The sequence below is a fragment of the Pteronotus mesoamericanus genome, unplaced genomic scaffold, assembly GCF_021234165.1.
Source record: "Pteronotus mesoamericanus isolate MK-2021 breed Mesoamerican mustached bat unplaced genomic scaffold, CSHL_Meso_final contig_82, whole genome shotgun sequence".
Lineage (NCBI taxonomy): Eukaryota > Metazoa > Chordata > Mammalia > Chiroptera > Mormoopidae > Pteronotus > Pteronotus mesoamericanus.
The window spans coordinates 8638530-8661524 of NW_026555265.1; the positions used below are offsets into that span (position 1 = coordinate 8638530).

General features: G+C 48.2%; 1 protein-coding gene across 1 annotated transcript in view; it reads right to left on the minus strand.

The window, feature by feature from the left end:
• Nucleotides 1–17490, minus strand: part of XXYLT1 (xyloside xylosyltransferase 1) — a 166982-nt gene extending 149492 nt beyond the window's left edge. The window contains exon 1 of the mRNA XM_054585152.1: nucleotides 16987–17490. Coding sequence (XP_054441127.1) covers nucleotides 16987–17490 — 504 coding nt within the window. The remainder of the gene's footprint in view (nucleotides 1–16986) is intronic.
• Between the last annotated feature and the right edge of the window lie 5505 nt (nucleotides 17491–22995).

A 22995-nucleotide genomic window follows, 5' to 3' on the forward strand; every position in this document is an offset into this window, starting at 1 on the left:
CCTGCCAACCACAGAGCACAAGTCCACTTCCCTCTTGGGGTACTTTCAGATCACTGTCTCCACCCCAGGAGCAGAATGCTCGCTCTTTTCCCACCGTGAGCAGACTGGGGACCACAGGGCGTAATGTTGCCTAACTGACCCCCTGGGCTCAGTCACCATCTCATTCTTACTCAGCACATCCACAGAATATAATAAAGTATGTGAGCCAGGGGATCTCTGTGTCAAACCTGCTTTTTTATAAGACAAACCTGAGCATCCAGGCAGCCAACTCGGGTGTGGCACCTATAGGATCTGACCTGACACAGGATGAGCAGGTGCAGACCAGTGGGATGGGCCATAGGTGGTATTCCAGGGGTGGACTCAGGCAGGGTGAGGCCGATGGAGGGAAGGACGCAGACCTGGACGGCCCCAGGTCCACGGCGGACACAAACAGGTCCTTTAGACACATTAACTCATTTCATTTCATCCCACAACAAGGTTTTGAGGTGGATGCTACTATTGTGCCCCTTCTGCAGATGGGGAAGGAGTTCAGAGAAGACAAACACCTACTCCTGGCCTCCCGGAAGGAGGAGGCAGGCAGAGCTAGAATCTGCAGCCAACACCACTTCATTTAGGAAAGCTGAGCCCACCCTTAGGCTAGGCTGTCCCAGGAGAGAGACAGACATGGATCTACCCTCGAGGCCTCCCCTCTGGTAGCTTCCCAAAACTGCAAACGAAGTGTGGAAGTGTGGATAACATAGGCATCAGAAAGACTGGTGAAGACAACAGTGCTTCAGAGACTGTGGACACTCCAGGCAAGTGTGTGACGTAGAAATGCATCAACGTCTCCCAGACAGGGAGGACTTGGTCAGAGCCATTCCTAGGACTAATAGCTTCAAGACAACCCCCTCAATTGCCTATGTGCCCATTCAGGAAAGGTCTGGAAAGGATGTGTCCATTACAACTTCCTGCACTCAGTTTCTACAGGCCAGTAATTGAGCCGTGGACTATCGCTCAGGGCTAGAGTGTCCATACAGATCTTACAGATGAGAAACTGAGGCTCAGAGACACCGAACAACCTTGCCAATGAAAGCCAGGAACACAATAAGTCATTAAAGGTGAACTGGACACTAAATCAGCAGAAGAGTCGTCCAGGGCACCTACTGTGTATAGCACAGGTCAGCTCACACAATGGAAGTCCACTCCCCGGCACCCAGAGATCCTTGTAACAGACACAACAGGACTAGGGTTGGTGGGGTGCAGACTCAGGAACAAGGTAGCAGCAGGGTTCCCTGTACGACCACCCCCATCACAGATATGGGCTAGACCTCCAGTGGGCTGAGCAGGGCCAGGCAAAGCGGCAGCAGCTGCCTTTCAGAAGGCTCAGGGGCCCGCACCTGAGCAGGCCACTCAGCTTTATTATGGAGCAGCTGCTCAGTGGGGCGTGAAGAAAAGCCATACAATGTACACAAAACAGAGGCAAAGGCAGGGCAGTCACAGGTGAGTGAGAAAAATGTGTCAGGCTAGGAACAAAAACAAAAGGCAAACAAGCACACAAAGACCAGCAAAACCCACAACTGGCTTCAGAAACAAACCAAAGGGACAGCTGGCAAGGAGACAAACAGGAGCAGGAGACCTGGTCTCATACCCCTCGTCCACTGACCAGCTGTATGGCCTTGAACAAATTGCTTGGCATTTCTGGGCCCCAGTATCCTCACAGGTAACATGAAGGGACAGGATACATGGCCTTTCCAGTTCCTTCCAGCCCTGACCTGGCCAAACGAGGGCAGTGGGGCTCCAAACATTACGGTCCTCTAAGCTCCCCATACTGGACAGAGGCTGCCAGCTGGTCCTAAGGGCAGAACCTGGAGGAGGAAGGGGAGCTCTGCCCCACACAAGTGCGGAGGCTCCCTGCACTTCTCGCACCTCTCAGTGGGCCCTCAAACTGCCACAAGAAGAGGACGTGTGTGAGGCCCCAGCGAGCAGCAGGCACAGGGGCACAGGGGGACCCTGCTGGGGGGGTGCTGCTCTCACGGAGCATCCCCTGCGTGGAGGGCCTATAATGAACCACCAAAATAAACAGACATAGCTGGCATTAAGGCACAGTGCTCAAGCCACAGCAAGACCAGGTTCTGATCCTGGCTCAGCTGGCAGTTATATGGCTCTGAGCAACTAACCCTGCTGTGGGCTCAGGATCTTCACCTGTAACACCTCCCTCCTCATCAGACTGCCTGTTCTGAAGATTACAGAAGGGAATGAGGTAGAATCTAGAATCTTGTGTGGTGGCATGTCTTATATCACTGATGACGATGGCAAACATCTGAGAGAGCTTGGTGATGCTGCACTCCTCGCCCCTTCGTCCAGAGGCACAACCTGGCTTGGGGCTGAGGCTGAGAAATGCATCAACGTCTCCCAGACAGGGAGGACTTGGTCAGAGCCATTCCTAGAACTAATAGCTTCAGGACAACCCCCTCAATCGCCTATGTGCCCATTCAGGAAAGGTCTGGAAAGGATGTGTCCATTACAACTTCCTGCGCGCAGTAAGGAAGTTGTACAGGCCAGTAATTGAGCCGTGGACTATCCAGCTCAGGGCTGGAGTGTCCATACAGATCTTACAGATGAGAAACTGAGGCTCAGAGACACTCAACAACCTTGCCAATGAAAGCCGGGGTCAGAGAGAGCCCTAGAACCCAGGAACACAATACCTGGGCAAAACTCTGTGCACCGTACGTCAACTGAGTAGGTACCTATGGGCAAGGACTGGGCTGCTCATCCGAAAGGCTGAATAGCAGCCCCATGCACTGCTGGCCAGATGGGGGCTCTGGGCAGATCAAGTAACCAATGCAGCCAACCTCCCTGTCTATATAAGTTGAGAGAGAAAGATAAGTGAAGCCCCAGGATAGAAACACAAGCCAAGCCCCTCCGACCTCCCCTGGGCCAGCAGCAGTATCTCTTCACAGTGATACAAAGGGGCTTGCTCTGAAACCCAGACAGAAGTGTCCAAAACACACCTGGATCTTCCCAGCTTGTTTCAGATTCGACAACTTCCTGTCTGGAAAACCTGCATTAAAAGGTACAAGGAAGCCTTCTTTAAATCAAGAGGCCTCTACAGATGGCCAAGGACTGCAAGGGTTGGCCACCCGCATCCTACACATGTGAGCGCATGTTCACCGAATGTCTGTGAGGAGCAAAGGTCCTTGGAACCCAGGACACAGCCTCCGGCTTGCATGTATACTTCACTGCCCACTTGCGCGGGCAAACGCCTCCTCCAGTTCCACAAGCTTGTGCTGAGTCTTACTCTATGGCGGGCTCTGCGCTACATTATGTCCTGGAGACACAGAAGAAAGCAAGGCACAGCCCTGCCCTCCAGGAACTTGCAAAGAGGCCAATTTCAGCATAGCTCAGAGAAGAGCAAACCAGGGTATGGTGGTCAGGGATGGATTACCCATTATAACTGGCATCTACCAGTGTTTAATCTTGAAGGGTGAAAAGAGTTTAGCAGATAAAGGAGGGTGGGATGGGTGTTCCAGAAGCAGATGCACCTGAGCGGAGTCCCAGAGGCATGAAGTGGTTCAGGGTGCACCACAGCGCCAGGCAGTTCGTAAGGCAGAGCCACAGGAGAGCAGCTGCTCTGAGATGGCTGGGCTAGCGTGGGCTCTTTGGCTCCCTCTGCCTGTTCTGGAGTCCTGACTGCCCAGGCCACGTCTGACCGCTGCCTGCCCACCAGCCGTGCACTCACTCAGCCAGATGCCTCCCCGCTCCCCACATCATCTGGTCAGCGCTGCTCTGCCAGGTACAGAGGACAAGGCCAATCTGTTGCCCCAGCTGCCTCAGTCTCCTCTGTGGGATTGGGAGGGTCACATCCTACCAACTTAAAATGGATACACATCCCCGAAGCTCCCTGACTCCCAGAGCCAGCCCCAGGCACACCTGGAATCCCCTGCCGTGTCTTCTTGCCCCCCAGACACACTGACCAGGACTCAGGGAGCCTGATCATTTGGGCGAGTCTCATGGAGCCCGCATTCTGGTCTGCCACGATGATCTGACAGGAGCAGGGTCCCCTCGGAGCACGAGGTGGGATGGGAGCCACAGAGGGCAAGGCCCAAAACCCCACTCAAAGGGATGGGTGGAAACAAGGGATATGAGCAGGCTCTGGAGGTGCATGGGTCTCCCCAGTAGTCTGACTTTTTGAAACCATTTACAATTATACATTGCTGAATTCCCAAAAAGATTATGAAGAATTGCTGTGTGCAATCAGGTCAAGAAAACAAACCAAACACCATTAAGAAGAGGTGAACAAAACATGAAAAGTGCTCACAGTTTACTATAAACAAGTTTGCATTGGAACATTCTAGAACCTTCTAGAATCAGAACTTCTAGAAAGGAACATTCACAGAGAAGAGTCTCACCCCCAGGATATACAGCAGGACCATCCACGTTGCCTGCACACAGACTACAAAGCAGACTCCAGCTTCATTATCCTGACAGAAACAGCAGCACATGCTCAGAACACATCCAAACCAAACTAGCTTTTGCTGAGCCTCCTCCCAGAACCAGGCATGCACTAGGCGTGATGGAGAAAGAAGAGATGAAGATCATGGCCTCTTCCTTCTAGCAGAAGAGAAAGCATGGACACAACTGAGCACGAAATGAGACCAGTGTCTGGAGCTTTCAGAGAGGGGCAAACAGTGTATTGTTAAGGGAAAGTGGGGAGGAGGACCGGGCCACCGAAGGAGAGAATGCCATAGTTTGGGGAACTGAGGAAGACTCAAAAACAAATGATAACAACCTGTGCTATGGTCTGAATGTTCGTATACCTCCCCCCCGCAAATTCATATGTTGAAATTCTAATGCCCAGTGTGATGGTATTTGGAGGTGGGGCCTTTGGAGGTGGCTTAGGTCATGAGGACGAAGACTTCAGGGCATTAGTGCTCTTATAAAAGAGGCTCCCTAAGCCCTTCTAGAGGACACAATGAGAAGGTGGCAGTCTGAGACCTGGGAAAGGGCCTTAGACAGAACCCAATTGTTCTGACACCCTGGTCTTGGACTTCTGATCTCCAGAACTGTGAAGAATAAATTTCTGTTATCTATAAGCCACCCAGTTAGTGGTATTTTGTTATAGCAGCCCGAATAGGCTAAGATATCCCAAAATAAAACCTGAGCAAAACACTGTTTTACGAACTTTGCTCCACTGCCCTACAATTGAATCAACAGGCATTTTACCTTCTAATGATGAGAAAAGGGTCCCTCCTTCCAACATACCTACTCAGGAACAATTAGTAGCAGCCACCACTTAGCCACCTGTCCTGTGCCAGGACCTCGGTGCTGCCTCACTTTCATCTCATAGACACCCTCTACGGTCTTGTGTGAGGGGTGGAGGCTCAGATGGGTTGCGACCAGGGCCACACTGTTCCCAAATGTCACAGACTGCACTTGAGCCCAAGTCTTGGGCTCCAAGCCATACGCTCCTGCCCTGGGGACTCTCCTTGGCAGGCTTGGGACCGACTCTGCTGGTGGCAGGAACAGTGGGGAGCTGCAGTGAGGAGAGAAAGAACAAGTGTGCTCCTGGGCCAGACCAGAGCAGGGCAACAGAGGCCAGCCTCCGGAACAACCTGCGGAGCAGCAGGGTGATCACTTAACCGGGCTGCCTAACTGTAATTACCCCGATACATAAAACAAATGGCTTTAATTTAAAAGACATTAAGTTAACAGCAGGCTTTGTGCCAGGTGACAGGGCCTAGCTCACTGCCCAGAACAGGCTCCACCTCAAGCAGGGCTGGGTGCGGAGTTGCCTCTTGGAGCCACAGCCCCTAGGACAGGGCTCTGTGGCCCAAGGATAGAGCTGGAAGGTGATGTTGCCAGTCATCCTGACCAGTCCTCAGCAACCCACAGACTAGGGTGGGTGGCTGGGAGGACAAAGGCAAGAACCTTGGACAGGGAAATGTGTGAGGAAAGGAAGTAAAGAGTCCTTCCCAGGTACTTCCGGCCCTGCCAGGTATTCTGAGTGTCTATGCACTGCCATAGGTGCAGGGGGCCTCATTCTCAGCCCCTCCAGCCTCAGCCCAGCTCGTCCTCTCTGCTAGACACCTAACCCACAGACAGACTGGGGAAGCTCCTGTTCATGGCTGGCCCTGAGGTGGGAATCCAAGCGCACCTGACAAATGAGGACCGAGACTCCACAAAAGTCGGGCAACTCAGCCGCATTCACACCGCTTGCCAGGACCAGCGTGCAGGTCACCGCACCTCTCCCGATGTCTGCCGCTCAGGGATTCAAGCCACTCACGCAACTTCCCACCAAGTGCTAGGACGCTTGGACTGCAAACTCTGATGCTTCGGTGAGCTTGTGGTGGGTGAGATGTTCCACCTACACAGATCTGCAGAGGCACATTTCCCCTTTTTAAGAGGAAGCCAGCCTCCCTGCACCCAGAGGGCACATGTTAAGGTGTGATGGACACCCCAGCTGGAGCTGAAAGGGTGTGCCCGCCCGCGGTAGCTGCGGAACTAGTGGGCCGAGCTGGGCTGAGTTCCCAGGGCAGGGACCGAGGAGGGGCGAGGAAGCTTTTGTGTGAGCAGACACACCCTGCATCCATGCACACTCTTTGCTCTGCCGAACTGCAGGGAAGCGCTGAAGGCCTCTCCATCCAAAGTCCATCCCGGCTGTTTTCATCCACCTGTTTTCAAAGGCCCTCATCAAAACAGGTTTCCACCGCGCACAGGAAGGAAATGACCACCCACAATCACCACGCGGAGTCCCTTTCCTTTCAGTCTTTCTTTCTAAAACACTGGGGGAACTGTGGGGAACGCTAATGGAGAAAATACAAAAACAGCTCTGCGCGCACCCCAGGCTTCCGTGGAGGCAGAAACGGCTCGGGTGGGCGCCAGGCGCCGGTCTGTGTCCAAGCAACCGCGGTGCAGCAGCGCCCTCCAGCGGCCATGAGGCTCCGCACAGGCTCGTGGGGCCAGCGAGGTGACCCAGCCCCGAAGCAGAACAAACTCTCCCCGCGAATGGGTTCGTGACCCGCAGGAAAAGCTGGCGGTCCAGTGTGGACTGCACTCCTGCAGCTCCTCCTCGTCCTGGCTGGGAGGCCCGCTTATGATCCAGCCCTGGAGCTCCCTCCAGCGCTCACTCTCAAGCAGGGCACACCACGTGGTTTTCTTTCAAGGAATACTGCTCCACCTAGTCTGACCCCCAAACCATCTCAGGGATAGGGCAGCTGGAAAACCAAACCCGAGGGACCCGCAGAGGTTTGGCTTCCTGGAGATCAGTGTGATGGCTTCCCTCCCCAGCCAGAGATATCTGTGGGGACACAGGGAGGTGAGGCCTGGCTGATATGGGTGAAAAACAGGCCCATACCGTGCCTCTCTGCTGTGGGACTCAGGGTGAGCTGGCTCTCACCCACCCTTCCAAAAAGGGCCGGAAGCTGCTGATCACACAGACCCTCAGGTCACTGTCTCCTCCACGTGGGGTCTGTCAGCTCACTGGGAAGGCTGACCGCACAGAGCAGTTCAGAGTTTTCTTCCTGTTCTAAAGGTTGGTGATTCTGCAAGGCTCTGTGAAGCAGAGCGAGATTGAAGCTGCCCTTGCAGCAAGCAGTCTTTGTCCTGACTGAATGTATTTACGTGGGGCAGCTGAGCAGGGAGATGATGCAGATTGTGAGGTAGGTTACAGCCCATCCCTCACCACTCCCCAAGTCGCATCACACAGCCCAGCCTCATGGTTTAGTGTGGGAAATCAAGTAAGACACCAGATCTCTAAGCCTTCGGGGAGGTGCCTTCATGGATCACAGTGATGCTCAGATGAGACGTTTGTGAAAGCACTTTTACGAGCTCTAAAGTGCTGGAAAAAATGTCGTTACTATTATTCTCCAAATCAGGTCTTCATAGTAGTAACACCCCCTCATTAATTTCAGGCAGACCGTTAGGGTACACATCAGAAATTCCCAAACCATGTTCTTCAGAATGCAAGTGTTTCCACATCTTGCAGGGTGGGGAGGGGAGAGTCAAGGGACCTGCTTTTTCTTATAAAATTCATCTTAGTAAATATGTAAGAAAAATACCAAATACATTTATTTGTTTGTCCTTATCAACAGCGTGTAGTCCTCTCACCATCTGCCATTAGGGAAATACAAATCAAAACCACGGTGAGATGCTACATCACACCCACTAGGATGGCTACAATCAAAGCGACAAACAACTGCTGGACAGGATGTGGAGAAAATTGGAACCCTCTTCCATTGCTGGTGGAAATGAAAATGCTACAACTACTCCTGAACACAGGCTGGCAGGTCGTCAAAAAATTAAACAGTGTTACCATATGACCTAGCCATCCTACTCCTAGGTATATATCCAAGTGATCGAAAACATATGTTCATACAAAAACCTGTAAACAAATGTTCACACCAAATTATTCATAACAGCCAAAAAGTGGAAACCTAAATGTCCATCAACTAATGAATGAATAAAATGTGGTATATCCATATAATGGAATGTTATTCAACCATTAAAAGGGACGAAGTATTGACACACCACATAACATGAACCTTAAAAACATTATACTAAGTGAAAGAAACCAGACACAAAAGATTACTTAGTGAATGGCTCCATTTATATGAAATGTACAGAATAGGCAAATTTACAAAGAGAAAAAGCAGATGAGTGGTTGGTCGGGCCAAGAGGGAAAGGAGAATGGGGCTTGACTGCTGATGAGTATATGGTTTCTTTTGAAGTTGATGAAATGTTCTGGTATTAGTAGTCATAATAGAACAACATTATGAGTAAATTAAAAACTACTGAATTTGCCCTGACCGGTGTGGATAATTTGGCTGAGTGCCAGCCTGCAAAGCAAAAGGTCACTGGTTCAATTCTCCCTCCCTTACCCTCTCTCTAAAAATAAATAAATAAATTTTTTAACACCCCCCCCCCAAATTGTGTATTTTAAAGTGGTGAATTTTATGGCATGTGAATTGCAAAAAAAGGGTAATTTTTAAAATGGCCTTTGGGAACAGAACAGTCAGGAAATCATGAAGAATCACTGATACCCAAAGCTGGAACATTCCATCTGCGCACTGAATCCCCCACAGCATTTACCAATCACCCATGTATCAATGTATTGTACTTCATCGGTATGATGATCTCTTGCCTATGTTTACTGGCTTTACCTTATAATTTCAACACATACCTGTGAAGTTATCCAGAGTTTATTGTATATGATACAGTAATATTATAGTTATTCTCTACAGATCCATGACTAAAGTCTCCCATGAAAGACACATTGGTACACAATTTACTACAGTTGTAATACATGAACATATTATAATTTAGAGGAGTTACACTGTTAAATGCATTTGGTAAAATGACACTGTTCTCTAAATTCTACAGTATAAAAGGTCAACCTATCTTTTCAAAAAGTCTCTCATTTCAGGACACATTTCTTGGATCGCCTCTTTCCCAGATTGTCATAACCTATTCAAAAGAGTCATTCTGTACTACATGGCTGTAAAGAGAAAGGAACTCTTACCCTTTGCAACAGCATGGATGGACCTGGAGATTATTATGCTAAGTGAAATAAATCAGTCAGAGAAAGACAAATACCATATGATCTCATTTATATGTGGAATCTAATGAACAAAAATAAACTGACAAACAAAAGAGAACCAGAGGCATGGACACATGGAACAGACTGACAGCTGTCAGAGAGGATGTGGGAGCGGGGCCTGGATTAAAGAAGATGAAGAGATTAATCAAAGCACATGTATGCATAACCCATGGACACAGACAATTGTGTAGTGAAAGCCAGGGGAGGGGGTGCTGGATGGAGGTGGGCAAAAAGGGGGAAATGGGGGCTCTGCTGCTTTGACAAAGTGGAGAATCTGCATTTCAGTGACACCTATTTGCCGTTAGCTTCATCCGTGAGACAGCCGGCATCAGGTCTCTACACTCAGGCTTCTTTCAAGCCCCAACTCTGAGCACAGGTGCTCATCTTTTCAAAGACACTCACAGTTTTGCTCTTGCAGTAAAAGAACGGCCAGAAATTCCCAGTGTGCACAAAGAGTTTTAACATTTGTCTTGTCACTCTCGTGCTCAGCACACATTCCTCTGGGAATGCAACAATTGCTTTTAAGTACAGAATGCACATGGCTTCCTTCTTATTCCTAACTTGTCTTCTGGAGACTGAGCCACCCAGCTTCTTGCTCTAAAGAGCTTGAAGTTTGACGCATGAAGGGCAGATCGCCAAGAACTCTTTTATGATTTCTTTGACTTAATACAGCCATCAGTCAGCGACTATAAATTACTGAGAACCTAGAATGGGGCAGGAACTGTGCTAAGAATATAACGGTGATGAGAGAAAGAGGGAGCACCTCCGTTTCCATTGTTTCATGCCTTCTACGTGGAGGGTGCTCCCCTAGACCAGCACTCCTGGCCCTGCGCTCTCTGCCCATCTCTCCTGCCCCACCACACACGAATGCCTCCCATAAGGCAGGAGGAGGAACGGATCTGATGGTGAGTGTGTGACGTCTGTTTGACCTGTCCTCCTCTTCTTCTCTCCTCTGGAATTACCTGCAGGCAGCTGCCCATCCCTGCAGGGAGGCCAGTGGCTGTCCAGAGCTTTCTGCCCCTCCAGGGGTCTGTCTGGTTCTATGTTCCAGGTTAGGCGGCTCCTGCTCCCTGAGTCTATCACTTCCAATCAGGCCTGAAATAGGGGAGGCAATTCTGGGGTACCATCTATCTCCATAAATGAAGCAGCTAAATTATGCCCCTGCCCGCATGGAGATTACATTCCCGTAGGCAAAGGTGACTGCAAACAAAGAGGATAGCTATTTTCTCAAACTTACAGAGCCCGCTCCCACCAAAGGCCTTCTCTGGCTACAGCTCTCGCTCCTACATGTCCGAATACTCACACTCACTTCCTTCAGTCCCTGCTCAAGTGGTCACCTTATCAGCGGGGCCGTCCCTGACCACCTACACCAAAGAGCCAACAACTCCCCCCACCTTGACACACATTCCAGGGGGGACCCCAAAAGACCCAGAATTTGTTAAAAATTGTGTATTTATTCTTACATGTTTAAACTTCAGTCACCTTTAAAGCATACTCCATTTGATGCAGTACACCTATAGAGACTTTTTTCCACTGCTCAAAACAATTTTTGAACTCCTCAATTTTGATGCCTTTTAGTATTTCTAACTCTTTTTTTTTTTTTTTCTTGCTTCACCTCTTCCACATCAGCGAAATATTTCACCTTGGGAACTCTTCTCATCCAAGAAAACCAAAAAAAGTCATTTGAGAGTGAGATCCAGTGAATAGCGGGGCGAGGCATGCGAGTCGTGCTGTTTTCATCAAAAACTGCTGAACACTCAGCGTGGCATGGGCAGGTGTGCTCATAAATCACCCATCACAAAACGGGCAGACACACTCAAAGAGTCTTTAAAAAAATTCACTGAAGCTGAACCAATACAGCCTCTCATAACAATGCCAGCTGGTATATTGATACAGATGGGTTCCTAGAACATTCCCCTAGCAGGGAAAGCCTGTACTCACGGGGCCTGCCTTCCAGAAGATAGTTCCGGTTTTTCGGGGGGTCCTCCTCGTACATTCTATGTGTCCTTATCCTGCTTGGCTTTTGTCTATACAACATATAGCAATCTAACTCACACTACATGTATTTGTTATGTATTTAAACTCTGCCTACCTTACATCCCCCATGACCCCAGAATGTAGGCTGCATGAGGGCAGGGATTTTGGTTCTGTTCCCACTGTTCACAGGGAACATAGCCCAAGAGAAACACCACAATGTAGCAATCTGCTGTACCCTCTGAGGGTGTGCCCATGGTGGCTGAGTGAGCCTTGCCAGGGCCTCTACAGGGGGCTGGCCACTCCATAAAGGAGGAAGGAGATGTCTGCTGAGTCATGCCAGGGCACTGGGGCCTACTCGTTGGGTTGATTTCCCCAAAAGTCAGCAGAGTAGAACCATGTTGTGAAACTGGACACACAACAACTAACACAGCAGCACTGGGCTAAATGCATTAGAGCATGGTGCCATTTACTTCTCGCCACCACGTGGGAGGTGGGGGTTCAATCGTCACTTTACAGAGGAGGACCTGGAGGCCCCGAGAGGTGAGGTGGATTACCCATGTCACCCGCCTCGTAACTGGCCAACTGGGGTTGAAACTCAATACTGTCTCACTCCCTTGGGGCCATCTCATGCCCAGCTCACCGAGTTTTGCAGCAGGACAGGATGGATATACATGTGTGAGGCTAAGCGACATGGGTTCCTGGACAGCACGGGCTGTGCCTGACCCATAACTATGTCCCCTGCAGGTATGAATTCAGAGTCCCACATCCAGCAGGTGCTTGGTCATTCTTGGGCCTTCGAAGTGCAGTGTGGGCTCCCGAAGGGTAGGGCAGAGATGGCTGATTTTCTACCCTAAAACCTGCTCTCCCTTCCTTCTGATTAACTGAACCCCCCTTTATATGTGACATATACACACACGCATGCATATATATTTTTTTATTTTAGAGGGAGGGGAAGGGAGGCAGAAAGAGAGGGTGAGAAACATCGATTGGCCGCCTTCCGTACGCACCCCAGGGGGTGGAACCTACAACCCAGGCCTGTGCCCCGACTGGGAATCAAACTGGCGACCTTTCAGTTTGCAGGACAATGCCCAACAAACTGAGCCACACCAGCCAGGACGAACCTCTCTGTTTTCTAAGTGGTTACTCTGCTCTGGTTTTCCATCCTGCTGCTATAACACATATGTGATGGCTAAATCTCTAGCAGCCACCCTGGACCATGGAGACAAGGGCCACTCCCTAGGACCCTGACACCTTCACAAAGCGCCCAGGAATGCCTATCTCTGGACTTCGTTTAGATGAGAAATAAAGCTCAGTCTTGCTTAAACCACTACTATTTGGGGTTCTTGTGGCATATTCCATCAAACCTGATAAACGGCAAAGAATGGTTGTGGAAGAGAAAAATCTTAACTTAAATTTGAGAAGTGCAGGATTCCATGTGACAGACAGAATTAGTCAACAGAGAGCTCAGAATCTTCTTCTGCGGCTCAGGGAGGAAAGGCTGGACAAGGAAGCTGCAACCGGCTGCTGCTGCAGGTCTAGAACACTGAAATAACCTGTTAGCCAGGAGCCAGGAGGTTGTGAGTAAAAGTGGTGTGATAGTATCAGCATTTTAGCAAGGTGAATGTAGCAGCCTTTCCCAGGCCAGCAGAGCCAGGAGAGCTTGGATGAAAGAGCTATTCAGTCAAATGTTTCCTGAATGCCTAGGAGGTGCCAGGCATTGTGCTTCCAGGAAAGACTACACAGGAGAGAATCCCAGAGCTGAGTCTGAAAGATGTCAGGTGAGCACCAGGCGCTCCAATATGCTCTTAGCAGTGACTTCCATGCCTGCCTCCACAGCCCATACAGGCTCAGATTCCCAGGCCCATCCAGGACAGTTTGACCCACAGACAGGAGCAGGGCTCAGGATTCTGTTTTTTTAACTTACTGTCCCCAGGTGATTCATGTAGTTAGTCTACAGACATACTAAGTAGGCTAGAAGCAGCTCCTTACCTGGTACCTGGAACATAACAGGTTTGGATGTTTATTAAATAGGTGAACAAATTCACTTCCATACTGTTAGAAGACAATAAACCAGTAGATTTTAAAAGACTCAATAACAGTCAAAACATTTTTCTGGTTAAGTGAACATGGGGTTTTTTAGCTATTTAGTTAACCACAGCATAATCTAAGGTCACTAATAATGTTCTATGATCTATCTCTGCAACTGTTTCAGCAAAAAGGTGTTTCTATATCACATGAATATAGCCTGAGAAGAGACCTGCCCATGTGAGCATGAGTTCTTTGCCAGCTCACTGTAGCCCTGCTCTGCATCTTGCAGGCATGGTGGAGAGCCAGAGCCCAGCCTCAGGGAGCACCTAGGAGCTCCTGGCTGCCTCTAGATGGCTGGGTAGGCAAGGAGCTGTCTTCCTCTTCCCAGAGTGTTCTCATACACTTCAAGGCAACTCTCTCTGGGAGTGAATGTACAAGAGAGAAAGTGCTCCTTAAAGGGGAAACTCTAAAGGGAAAAACACTGGCCTGGGATACAGATCAGTACTTCACCCCCCAATTAGCCTTGGGCAAGTTTCCTCTCCTGGTGTGCTATATGCTTTTATTTTTAATCCTCATCCAAGGATATGTTTTTACCAATTTGAGAGAGAGAGAGGAAGAGAGAGAGACATCAATAGGAGAGTGAAACATTGATCAGTTGCCTCCCACACGTACCTCCACGTACCTCCACCGGGGATCAAATGGGCAACCTAGGGGTGTGCCCTGACTGGGAATCAAACCCTCAACCTTATGGTGTATGGGACAATGCTCCAAACAACTGAGCCACCTGGCCAGGGCTATACTATATGCTTTCAAGATCCCTTCCAGCTGTGATGCAGCCAGGTTGAGAATTTCTACATTTTCCTTCTTCCTAATTAATACTGAAAAATAATTCTCAGTATAAAAATGCACTCCCATATACAGCGTGCGTTTGCTGCCGGGGATATAATATTTAAGATAAATTGAGGCCCATGCCCTTAAGGAGCTTGTAGTCTAGAAAGGCAGACAAATAATTTATTCAATAATTATATAAGTACAACTGTCATAAATGTTACTAAGAAAAAGTATTTGGTGCTACAAAAGAGTGCAATGAGAGCTCAGGAAAGATTTACCAAGCAAAAAAAAAACAACCATTTATGCTGAGATCTGAAAGCAGAGAACCACCAGTTAATAGCAGCAATTTTCTGCTAGAACTGATAAATCCTTCTGATATGGCCACCTGGCCAGAGGCCCCCAGTCATCACCCCTCATGCCCCAACAGGGTGGTGTTAATACCTCAGGTCATTTGCAGTAGCCTCCAGGCCTTGGATGGCAGCTCTGGCTCTCAGAACTGGGCCCAGCAGAGGGAAATACATAAAACACAGTCTCCACACTGGGAACATGGGCCTGGGGCTATACCTGCCCCTGGACCAATATTTCTAGTGTTGAATATGTGCCAGGCATTATGCATAGGGATAGGAGATAAGATGCAATATTGTCACAGCACCAGGAAGGTACACAAGAGAGGAAGAGGAAGACATGTCTTTCAAATGGGGGTTCTTTGGACAGCTCCAAGGATGTGATGGTGTCTGATTAAGGAGGAGACTTGGAAATGGAAAGAGAAAGCATCCTGACAGTAGAACAACATAAGCAAAGGCACATAGGCTAGTAAGCGCGCACTAGGTGGACGTAATGAGCTGCAGCTTGCGATGTGGGATGGCAGAGATCTGGCAATGATGTAGAGTAGGACTGAACTGCTACAACTGGCTCAGATAGTGAACAGATGACAATGCTGGTCTTCAGGGTGGTGTCTGGTATCAAATGACAGCTCTAGACTGGCTGTATGACCAAGGGCCCTTGGTTTCCTCCATTGGACTAGCACAGAGTTTCTCAAACATTAGAGCCCTAAGGATCACCTGGGACAGGTTGCCAGGCCCTACATCCAGTTGGAAGACTCCAGTTCAATAAATCAAGGTAAGCCCCAGGCTGAAGAACCACAGGTCAGACAGTGGGTCCCAGGGGCCCCTCTAGCCACAAGCTCCAGGCCTTGGATTCTTGGCCTCCTACAGCATGAAGCCCAGGCCTGGGTGACCTTTCCTGATTATGGTGGGTATTCCTGATAAGTGGGGGACAGACCTTTGATGCTGTGTAGGGACAGTAGAAGTGGAGAGCTGTGGAGGGCTTGGCCTGGACTTTCTCCCAGCCTAGGAACACTCTCAAGAGAGGGAAAAGCTAAGAGTAGCCAAGGGCCCAAAAGGAAAAGGCCATTCTGGGCAGCTGGTGTAAAGGCATATTCAGGACAATTAAGATGTAAGGTGCATGTAGGAGAAGAATGAGAAGAAAAGCTGGAGAGGGGGGCCAGACCCACAACACAGACGGCCCTACCAAGAACATGGGACTTGATTCTATAGGCAACGAAGAGCCACAGCAGACCCCTTAACCTCGCAGGATCCTGGAAACAGGTTCCCTGAGTCATCTACTGTTTGTACACATAGAACACTACGCTTGCCTCATGACCACTCCCCACCTCCAACATCAGTTTCCATACTTTAAGATCACCTACTACTCCTACCCAAAAATCGGACCTTGGATCCCCTCTGTGCAACAACTAGGTCAAAATGAGGCAAGCGATTTGACTGAGGCAATTAACACTATGCCAGAAACCCAACCTCTGGGATGATGAGGAGAGGCTGGTCCATCTTGGAACAAGGTAACTAGTTCTGCTCTCCCCAAATAGCCTCTGTACCTTACAACTTTCCTTCTCTTCCTCCCTTGGAGAAGCCGGCCACTTCCCTAAATGAGTTCCTGATCCTTGAAGGTAGGAGAGAAGAGGGCACAAAGAGGGGATGAGATGGTTCACACTGCCTGGGTTTGGGCTTGCCCAGTTTCCAGTGAAATATTAATACCTTAAAAACTATAAGAAATGTCACAGCAACTTCGACAATACAAGCGGCCTCACTAAGACCCTGTCCAGAAGACTCTGCACAGGAGGATGACTATTGGTGCCTTCAAAAGACCTGCTTCCTCCTCAAAAGTCAAAGACTGAGAATAAAAACAGATGCATGCACTGAAGGTACTACTGAATCTTGCAACGTTAGCACAGAAGGGGTGTGGCGAGTCTCTCGAGGGGACCACAGTTAATGGGGTCAGAGAATATCTGGTCAGGGTTGTCAAGTTAACACCGCGGCTCCAATCCTGCACCAGCTGAGTGTGTCTGGCTCCCTGGAAACGCCCACGGATGATCCCTTCAGCATGCAGTGAAGGCACGTTTCGGGCGGGGCGTGGTGGTGAGGGCAGAAGCTTCTATAGGCGTTGGCAGCGGACAGCGCAGCGCGGACACTCCCCTAGCAACCCGGCCAGGCGTGCGCACTAGACGCCCTGGGGACAGGGTGAGCCGCCCGCTCTGAGCCCCCAGCTGCGGCCCCGCTCACCTTGCATTTGAAACCGGCGGCGGGCGGCAGCAGCTCCCGCAGCAGGGCCTTGGCCACCTCGCGGCTGGCCTCCTCGCTCACGAAGTGCAGGTTAAGCACCTCATGAGCCTCGAACTTGGCGAGGCGAAGCAGGGACCGGAGCGCGATGCGGGCCTTGGCCTGCAGCGCGGCATTGTGTTCCGCCTTGGTAAACATCATCAGCAGGTGGTAGTCCACCGGACCGGCCCCGCCGCCCTCCAGGTTCTTAGCCTTGGCACCCAGAGCTGGGGCCACGGAGCCGCGTGCCAGATCCGGCGCCAGCGGCGAGGGCGCGGCGGGGGCTCCGACGCGGGCCTCCTTCAGCCTCTTGGTGGCGCTGGAGAAGGTCTCCCGGCCCGAGCCTAGGTAGTAGAAGGCACAGACAGCGAGCGCCGCGGCCAGCAGCAGCGCGCAGTAATGGGAGCGCACAGCGCCCAGGCGCGCCATGGCCCGAGTGCATGGGGGCCCGCCTCGGAGGATACCCATGCGCCGAGAACGGGGGTACCTAGCACCGGGATAGGACCCGCGGAGACAGGTACCCCCAGCCACTTAGTGGCACCCGCGGCTGGAGGCGGCCATGGAGAGGGCGGAGCCACGCTTCCCAGAGCCAATCCCTGGGCGCTGATGCGCGAAGAGGCGGGGCCAGGGGTCCTGGCAGCCGCAGGGTCCTAGATGCACAGGGATAAAAGCTGGAATGAATGAGTTCGCAGCAGTCTCTCCAAAGTGGTTCTGAGCCGCTAAAGAGGACCCGGATGTCGAGAAGGCCAGCGGGCTGTCCCAGCTGTGGTAACTATACGTGTTATTAAGTTCCTTGTCGCGGATGCTAGGATCGAAGCTAAGCCTTGAAAGGAATTGAGGCCCCCAAGGCAGGCGCGGTTAACAAAACGACTCAATAGCACGCACAAAGAAAAATTATTTTTTGTCTCTATACCTTCCCCCCACCCCAATTTCTTGGAGGCTTAAATTCTCTCCCTGACTCCCTTCACACCTTGGGAGCTGGGGCTGGGGAATTTAAACTAACAAGTTCTAACCTGGTTGGGTAACTCAGTTGGTTAGGGTGTTATTGTCCCCATACCCCAAGGTAGTGTGTTCCATCTCTGGACAGGGCTCATACAAGAAGCAACCAACGAATGCATATGTAAATGAAACAACTAATCGATATTTCTCTCTCTCTAAAATCAATAAGTAAAATATTTGAAAAGCAAAAACATAAACTAACAAGCCCCTTCGCCATTCAGTGTTGTAGGGTTGACACAAGGTGTATACAAGTCGCTTGCCCACCCCGCTTGCCATCTCTGAGGCAGGCGAGTGGCCAAGGCGGCAAAAGACAAATACCACAGGATCTCACCTACAAGAGGAACCTAATAAACAAAGCAAAAAAACGAGCAAAATAGAACCAGAAGCAAATAAGCAAGGAACAGGCTGAGTGGCCAGAGAGGATGGGGGAGGGGATAAGGGGGGGAAAGAAGGGGAAGGGTCTAGTCAAGGAACAGATATAAAGGATCTATGGACACCGACGACAAGATGGGGGTTGACTGTGTGGGGGCCGGGGCAGGGGAAAGCAAAGGGGGAAAAATCGGGACAGCTATAATAGAACAATAAAATTTTTAAAAATAAAATAAAAAATAAAGGATATGACCAGCAGAGGGACCCCGCCGCCCAAAACTTCAGAATAGCTCAGAAAGCCCCAAAGGAGTAATATCAGAGATGATGATACTAATTCTTTTCTTCGTTTCTTTAGCAAACTTCAACGCTTTTTAAACACCTTAATATGTACTGGATAGTTTTACAAACTGTAAACTAAGGCACACTGAGGTAAATTCTCCAAAATCACACACACTGGCGGTTTTGACCCTAGACAGACACTGTCAGCGACATAAAAATTCATTAACTTCAGTCTCCTAAGGACTGATGATATACCAAAGTGTAAATAAACATGTAGAAATGGTCTGCATGCATAAAAGAGACGGAGGTGAAAATGCATGGACAAATGCACATACAAATTCTCTCACCAGTTTAAGGTGCCATGCCATTACTTTTCAAAGTGTGTTTCTCAGACCACGATTCATCTCATGTTCTTGTTCTCATCTCTTGTTCTCATCTCATCTCTTGTTCTTTTCAACCGGAGCAATACTTTTCTGGAAACATTGGACCTCTGAAACAGGCTTGGCAACAAGTTCAATGCAAACTACTCACCTTTAAAGAAAAAAAAAAAAACCAATGGCAGAATTAACTCAGCTAGGTAACAGGTTCTTACTTTGGTTCATATAATCCTCGCAACTCTAAGAGGTAGTATTTGCACTTTACAATAGAGGAAATTAAGATTTAGAGAAATAAGTCTCCCAAATGTAAATGGCTACTAAGTAATTGAGCCAGGATCCTAATCCAAGCCTCATTTCTTCCAAAACTCAAGTTTTAGCCGAGATTAGCACTGAAAGCACTAATTTGAGCTCTGAGTTATGTGTATTGTACCACAACTTTCAGCAGAAGACACTGTGGTTAAGAAAATAAGTCTCCTAAGAGCTTGTTAAAAGCAAGTTAAGAAAACTGGACTTCGAGGCTGGAAGACCACTCTGCCACTACAAGGTGATAGACAACAAGCAAGGTACTAAATCTCTCTGGCCTGCAATTATACCTATATGTAAACTGGGGCTAATATTGGTGCCTGTGCCTCATAGGGTTATGAGAGACAATAGATTAAAAAGCAGAACAGTGCCTAGCACATAGTAAACAAATATAAATTACTCCAGAAATGCCAAGCTCTAAAAAAATAAAAATAAAAAAGTCTACATATCCAACAAATACCAAAATATAATTTAGCAACCATAGCTTTCCTTGGGCGTTTACAAAGACTCAACCCCAAATCTCCATTAAGACTTCATTACATTTCCCGCATAGCAGTGTGCTATTGCTGTATTATTACATTCTAATTATTGTTTCTTAGAAAGGAGAAATAATTATCAAATTGTGACTTTTAGCCCCCCCTGAGCTGCACCGCCACTAAGGTGGGTTCTTCCTCTGCCACTTAGTCTAGAATTTATTCAACAAATATTTTATTCTTCAGACCTTTATAAGAACTCACTGCTTCTGGAATTTATGACTAAGAAATGAATAACAAAGTAATTTAAATTTTACATAAAAAATCAGTAGACACAGAAAAATACTCAAGAGACTGGTCTTATCTCCAGATTATTTTGTTCCCAATAATTTGACCATGGGAAAAGTTAATTTTGCAGCTTCTTGAAGTATGCTGTTGACTGAAAGCTAAAACAGTGGGTTGAAGGTAGCCAGTCATTTATTCAGTAGATACCTAGTGACTACTATACAACATGCCAAACATTGTAGCACCTGAGGATACAGCAGTGAAAAAAACAAGAAACCCGGCCTTCCTGGAGTTTATATTCTAGCAGTGGAAAAATAGACAAACTAAGGAAAAGAGCCTTACTGTCTTCCTCTGTACCCCTCAGCAGAAGCCACCAGGGTCTTCTCAGAGTTTCACCGAACTGGAGCTCAGCTGCAGGGCGGGGCGGAAGCCAAAGCCGCATGTCCTCCACATGGCCCCTCTGGACTGGCAGCCAGCGCCTGTGCCTGGGCAAGCACTGGCTCCACCATCTGCTATTTGCTCACCTGCTGCTGCAGGTCTGATGACCCCGGTGGCTATTACTGCAGCTGGTGTGGCTGTGGGCTCTGGTCAGCCACACACTCAGTCGTGCCTCCACTGGGGGCTTCAGTGAAGGAAATGTGAGGTAGCAGCTAGGAATGAGCCAACAGAGGGGAAATAAAGCAGAGCCCTCACCATTACAATCTAACAAAGAACATAATATAGGAGGCTAGAAACAAAGGGGAGACATGTCTCACCAATTAATTCTGCAGCCCTGAGCCTGGTTTGATAAGGCTGCTAGGTATCCTGAGCATCACAAGCAAAAATAGCGCAGGAAGAGCGGAATCTGTGCTGAGGGAGAATGTAACAATTTCACTAATTAAGACAAAGAGTCTTTACTAGTTGGGAAAGAAAGCCTTTGTAGCTGTACATTATTCCCAAGATTTAGAAGGGGGAGCAGGAGGGGTAGGTATATAACCCCTGAACCCCAATAGTTGGCGTACTTAGATTAGCTTAAGTACCCACTTGTAGCTGGCTCAAATGTATAGAACAAACTTACTAACTGACTAACAAACTTACTAAAAACTTTATTTCCTCTATACGTGGGGTATTTAGACTAGCTTTGTACTTCTGTGCATTTCATAAATAAACTTGCTACCTCATTTCCACTATACATTGTTGTCTTTCACTTGAATTCATCTCTTGTGGGTGAGACAAGAGCTGAGAAACAGGCTGGTTGGGGGATAGGGACTGACTCGGTCTCTGCTGTAGCAGAAGTAATGCTGAGCCCTCAAGGCCTGACCTCACTTACCAGGAGGCTCAAGGAACTCAGTCGCTGCGTTCCAGCAGCAGCTGTTTGCACCCCACCACTATGAAACAGTTCTTGGAGTGTGCCCAGACCAGGTTGACCTTAAGATTGGTGTGGGTTTCAGCAAGGTGCTGAAACAGTGCAGATTTGCAAATAGATTAGCCTACTCAAGAAGTTCAAATTGAAGAAATAGAAAATCATCTCCCAAGACTAAGTTTATTTATAGTGTGAAAATATAACTGATAGTGAAAGTATAAAACTACCAGTTAAACCTCTCCTGTATCAAAACAAAACAAAATAAAAACCCTCTCCTCTACTGTTTATAGTTTCTTTGCCTCAGAATTGCAATGGAATAGGGTGTTCTTGCTGTACAGAAGTTCATTGAGGTGGTATTGAGTTTGGGGCTGAGCAAATGTTTGTGTGGCCTCCTTAAACAAGCTTTTGTGATATTTCTGTGTGTGAATCAATTAGAATAAAGTGATTTTCTTCAAAAAGAAAAAAAGAATATAGAGTGTCAGATGGCAATATGTGCTATTTCCCCAGCTTAAAACAGACATATTTGGGTGAATAATAACATAGCTAAATACACAAAAAATTTTGGCAAGCACAATTACACTTCAGTTCTAACTTTAACTTTGGCCAAGTTCTCTGACTTCTAACCAGAGACTAGAGAACATTGGTTTTTACTGTTGTATAATTTCTACATCTATAATATTGTGTTGATTATCAGATTTTTTTTGTATTAACTACAACCCATATTGTCAAGGATACAGAGAAACAGGCATATTCCTTCACAGCAGATGAGGGTGTGTTTATTGGTGCAACTTTACTGGAGGGCCTTTTGGCAATCCTAAAATCTTTCTGGCCTCTAAGAGAACTTTGAGTTCTCTCTCCTATTCAAATGACTGTTTCTCCTTAACACAGTGGTTCTCAAACCTTGGTTGACATTAGAAGTTCCTGGAGACGCTTAATAAAAACAGAAAGGCTCAGGCCCTATTGCTCTTCAATGAGCCTGCACCTCAATAGTGACTGTTTTATAGATCAAAATTTCAAAAGCCTTGCCCTAGACCTTCACCCTACCAACCCCCCTGCTGCAGACAAGTGATCTCTATACACTAACCAATCCAGCATCTGGCGGAGGCACCATCCTGAACAATTCCATGAGAGCCATCTGTAAATTACCCAATCCCATCTTTCTCTGTTGCAAGGAGGCAAGACTCTAAGAGAATAGGAGGTGTGTCTACCTTTTTACCATAATATCCCTGGTAGCTAATAACAGTGCCTGACTCATTGAATGAGCCACAAAAATATGCCTACTCTTTTGTAAACCAGCATTGTGAACCAGTAGTCTAGGAATTTATCCTAAGAAAACAATTAAGAATATACTTAAATATCTAGCCATAAGGATAAAGCAGAGCTAGGCTTATGATGCTAAGAAATTGGAATCAAATGCTCATCAATAAAAACGCTAAACTAAAATGATACTTTCAATAAAACTGAAATATTCAACAGATGCAAGTAGAAAAATTTTAAAAGACTTTATTTATTTGTTTTTAGAGAGTAGGGGAGGGAGATAGAATGG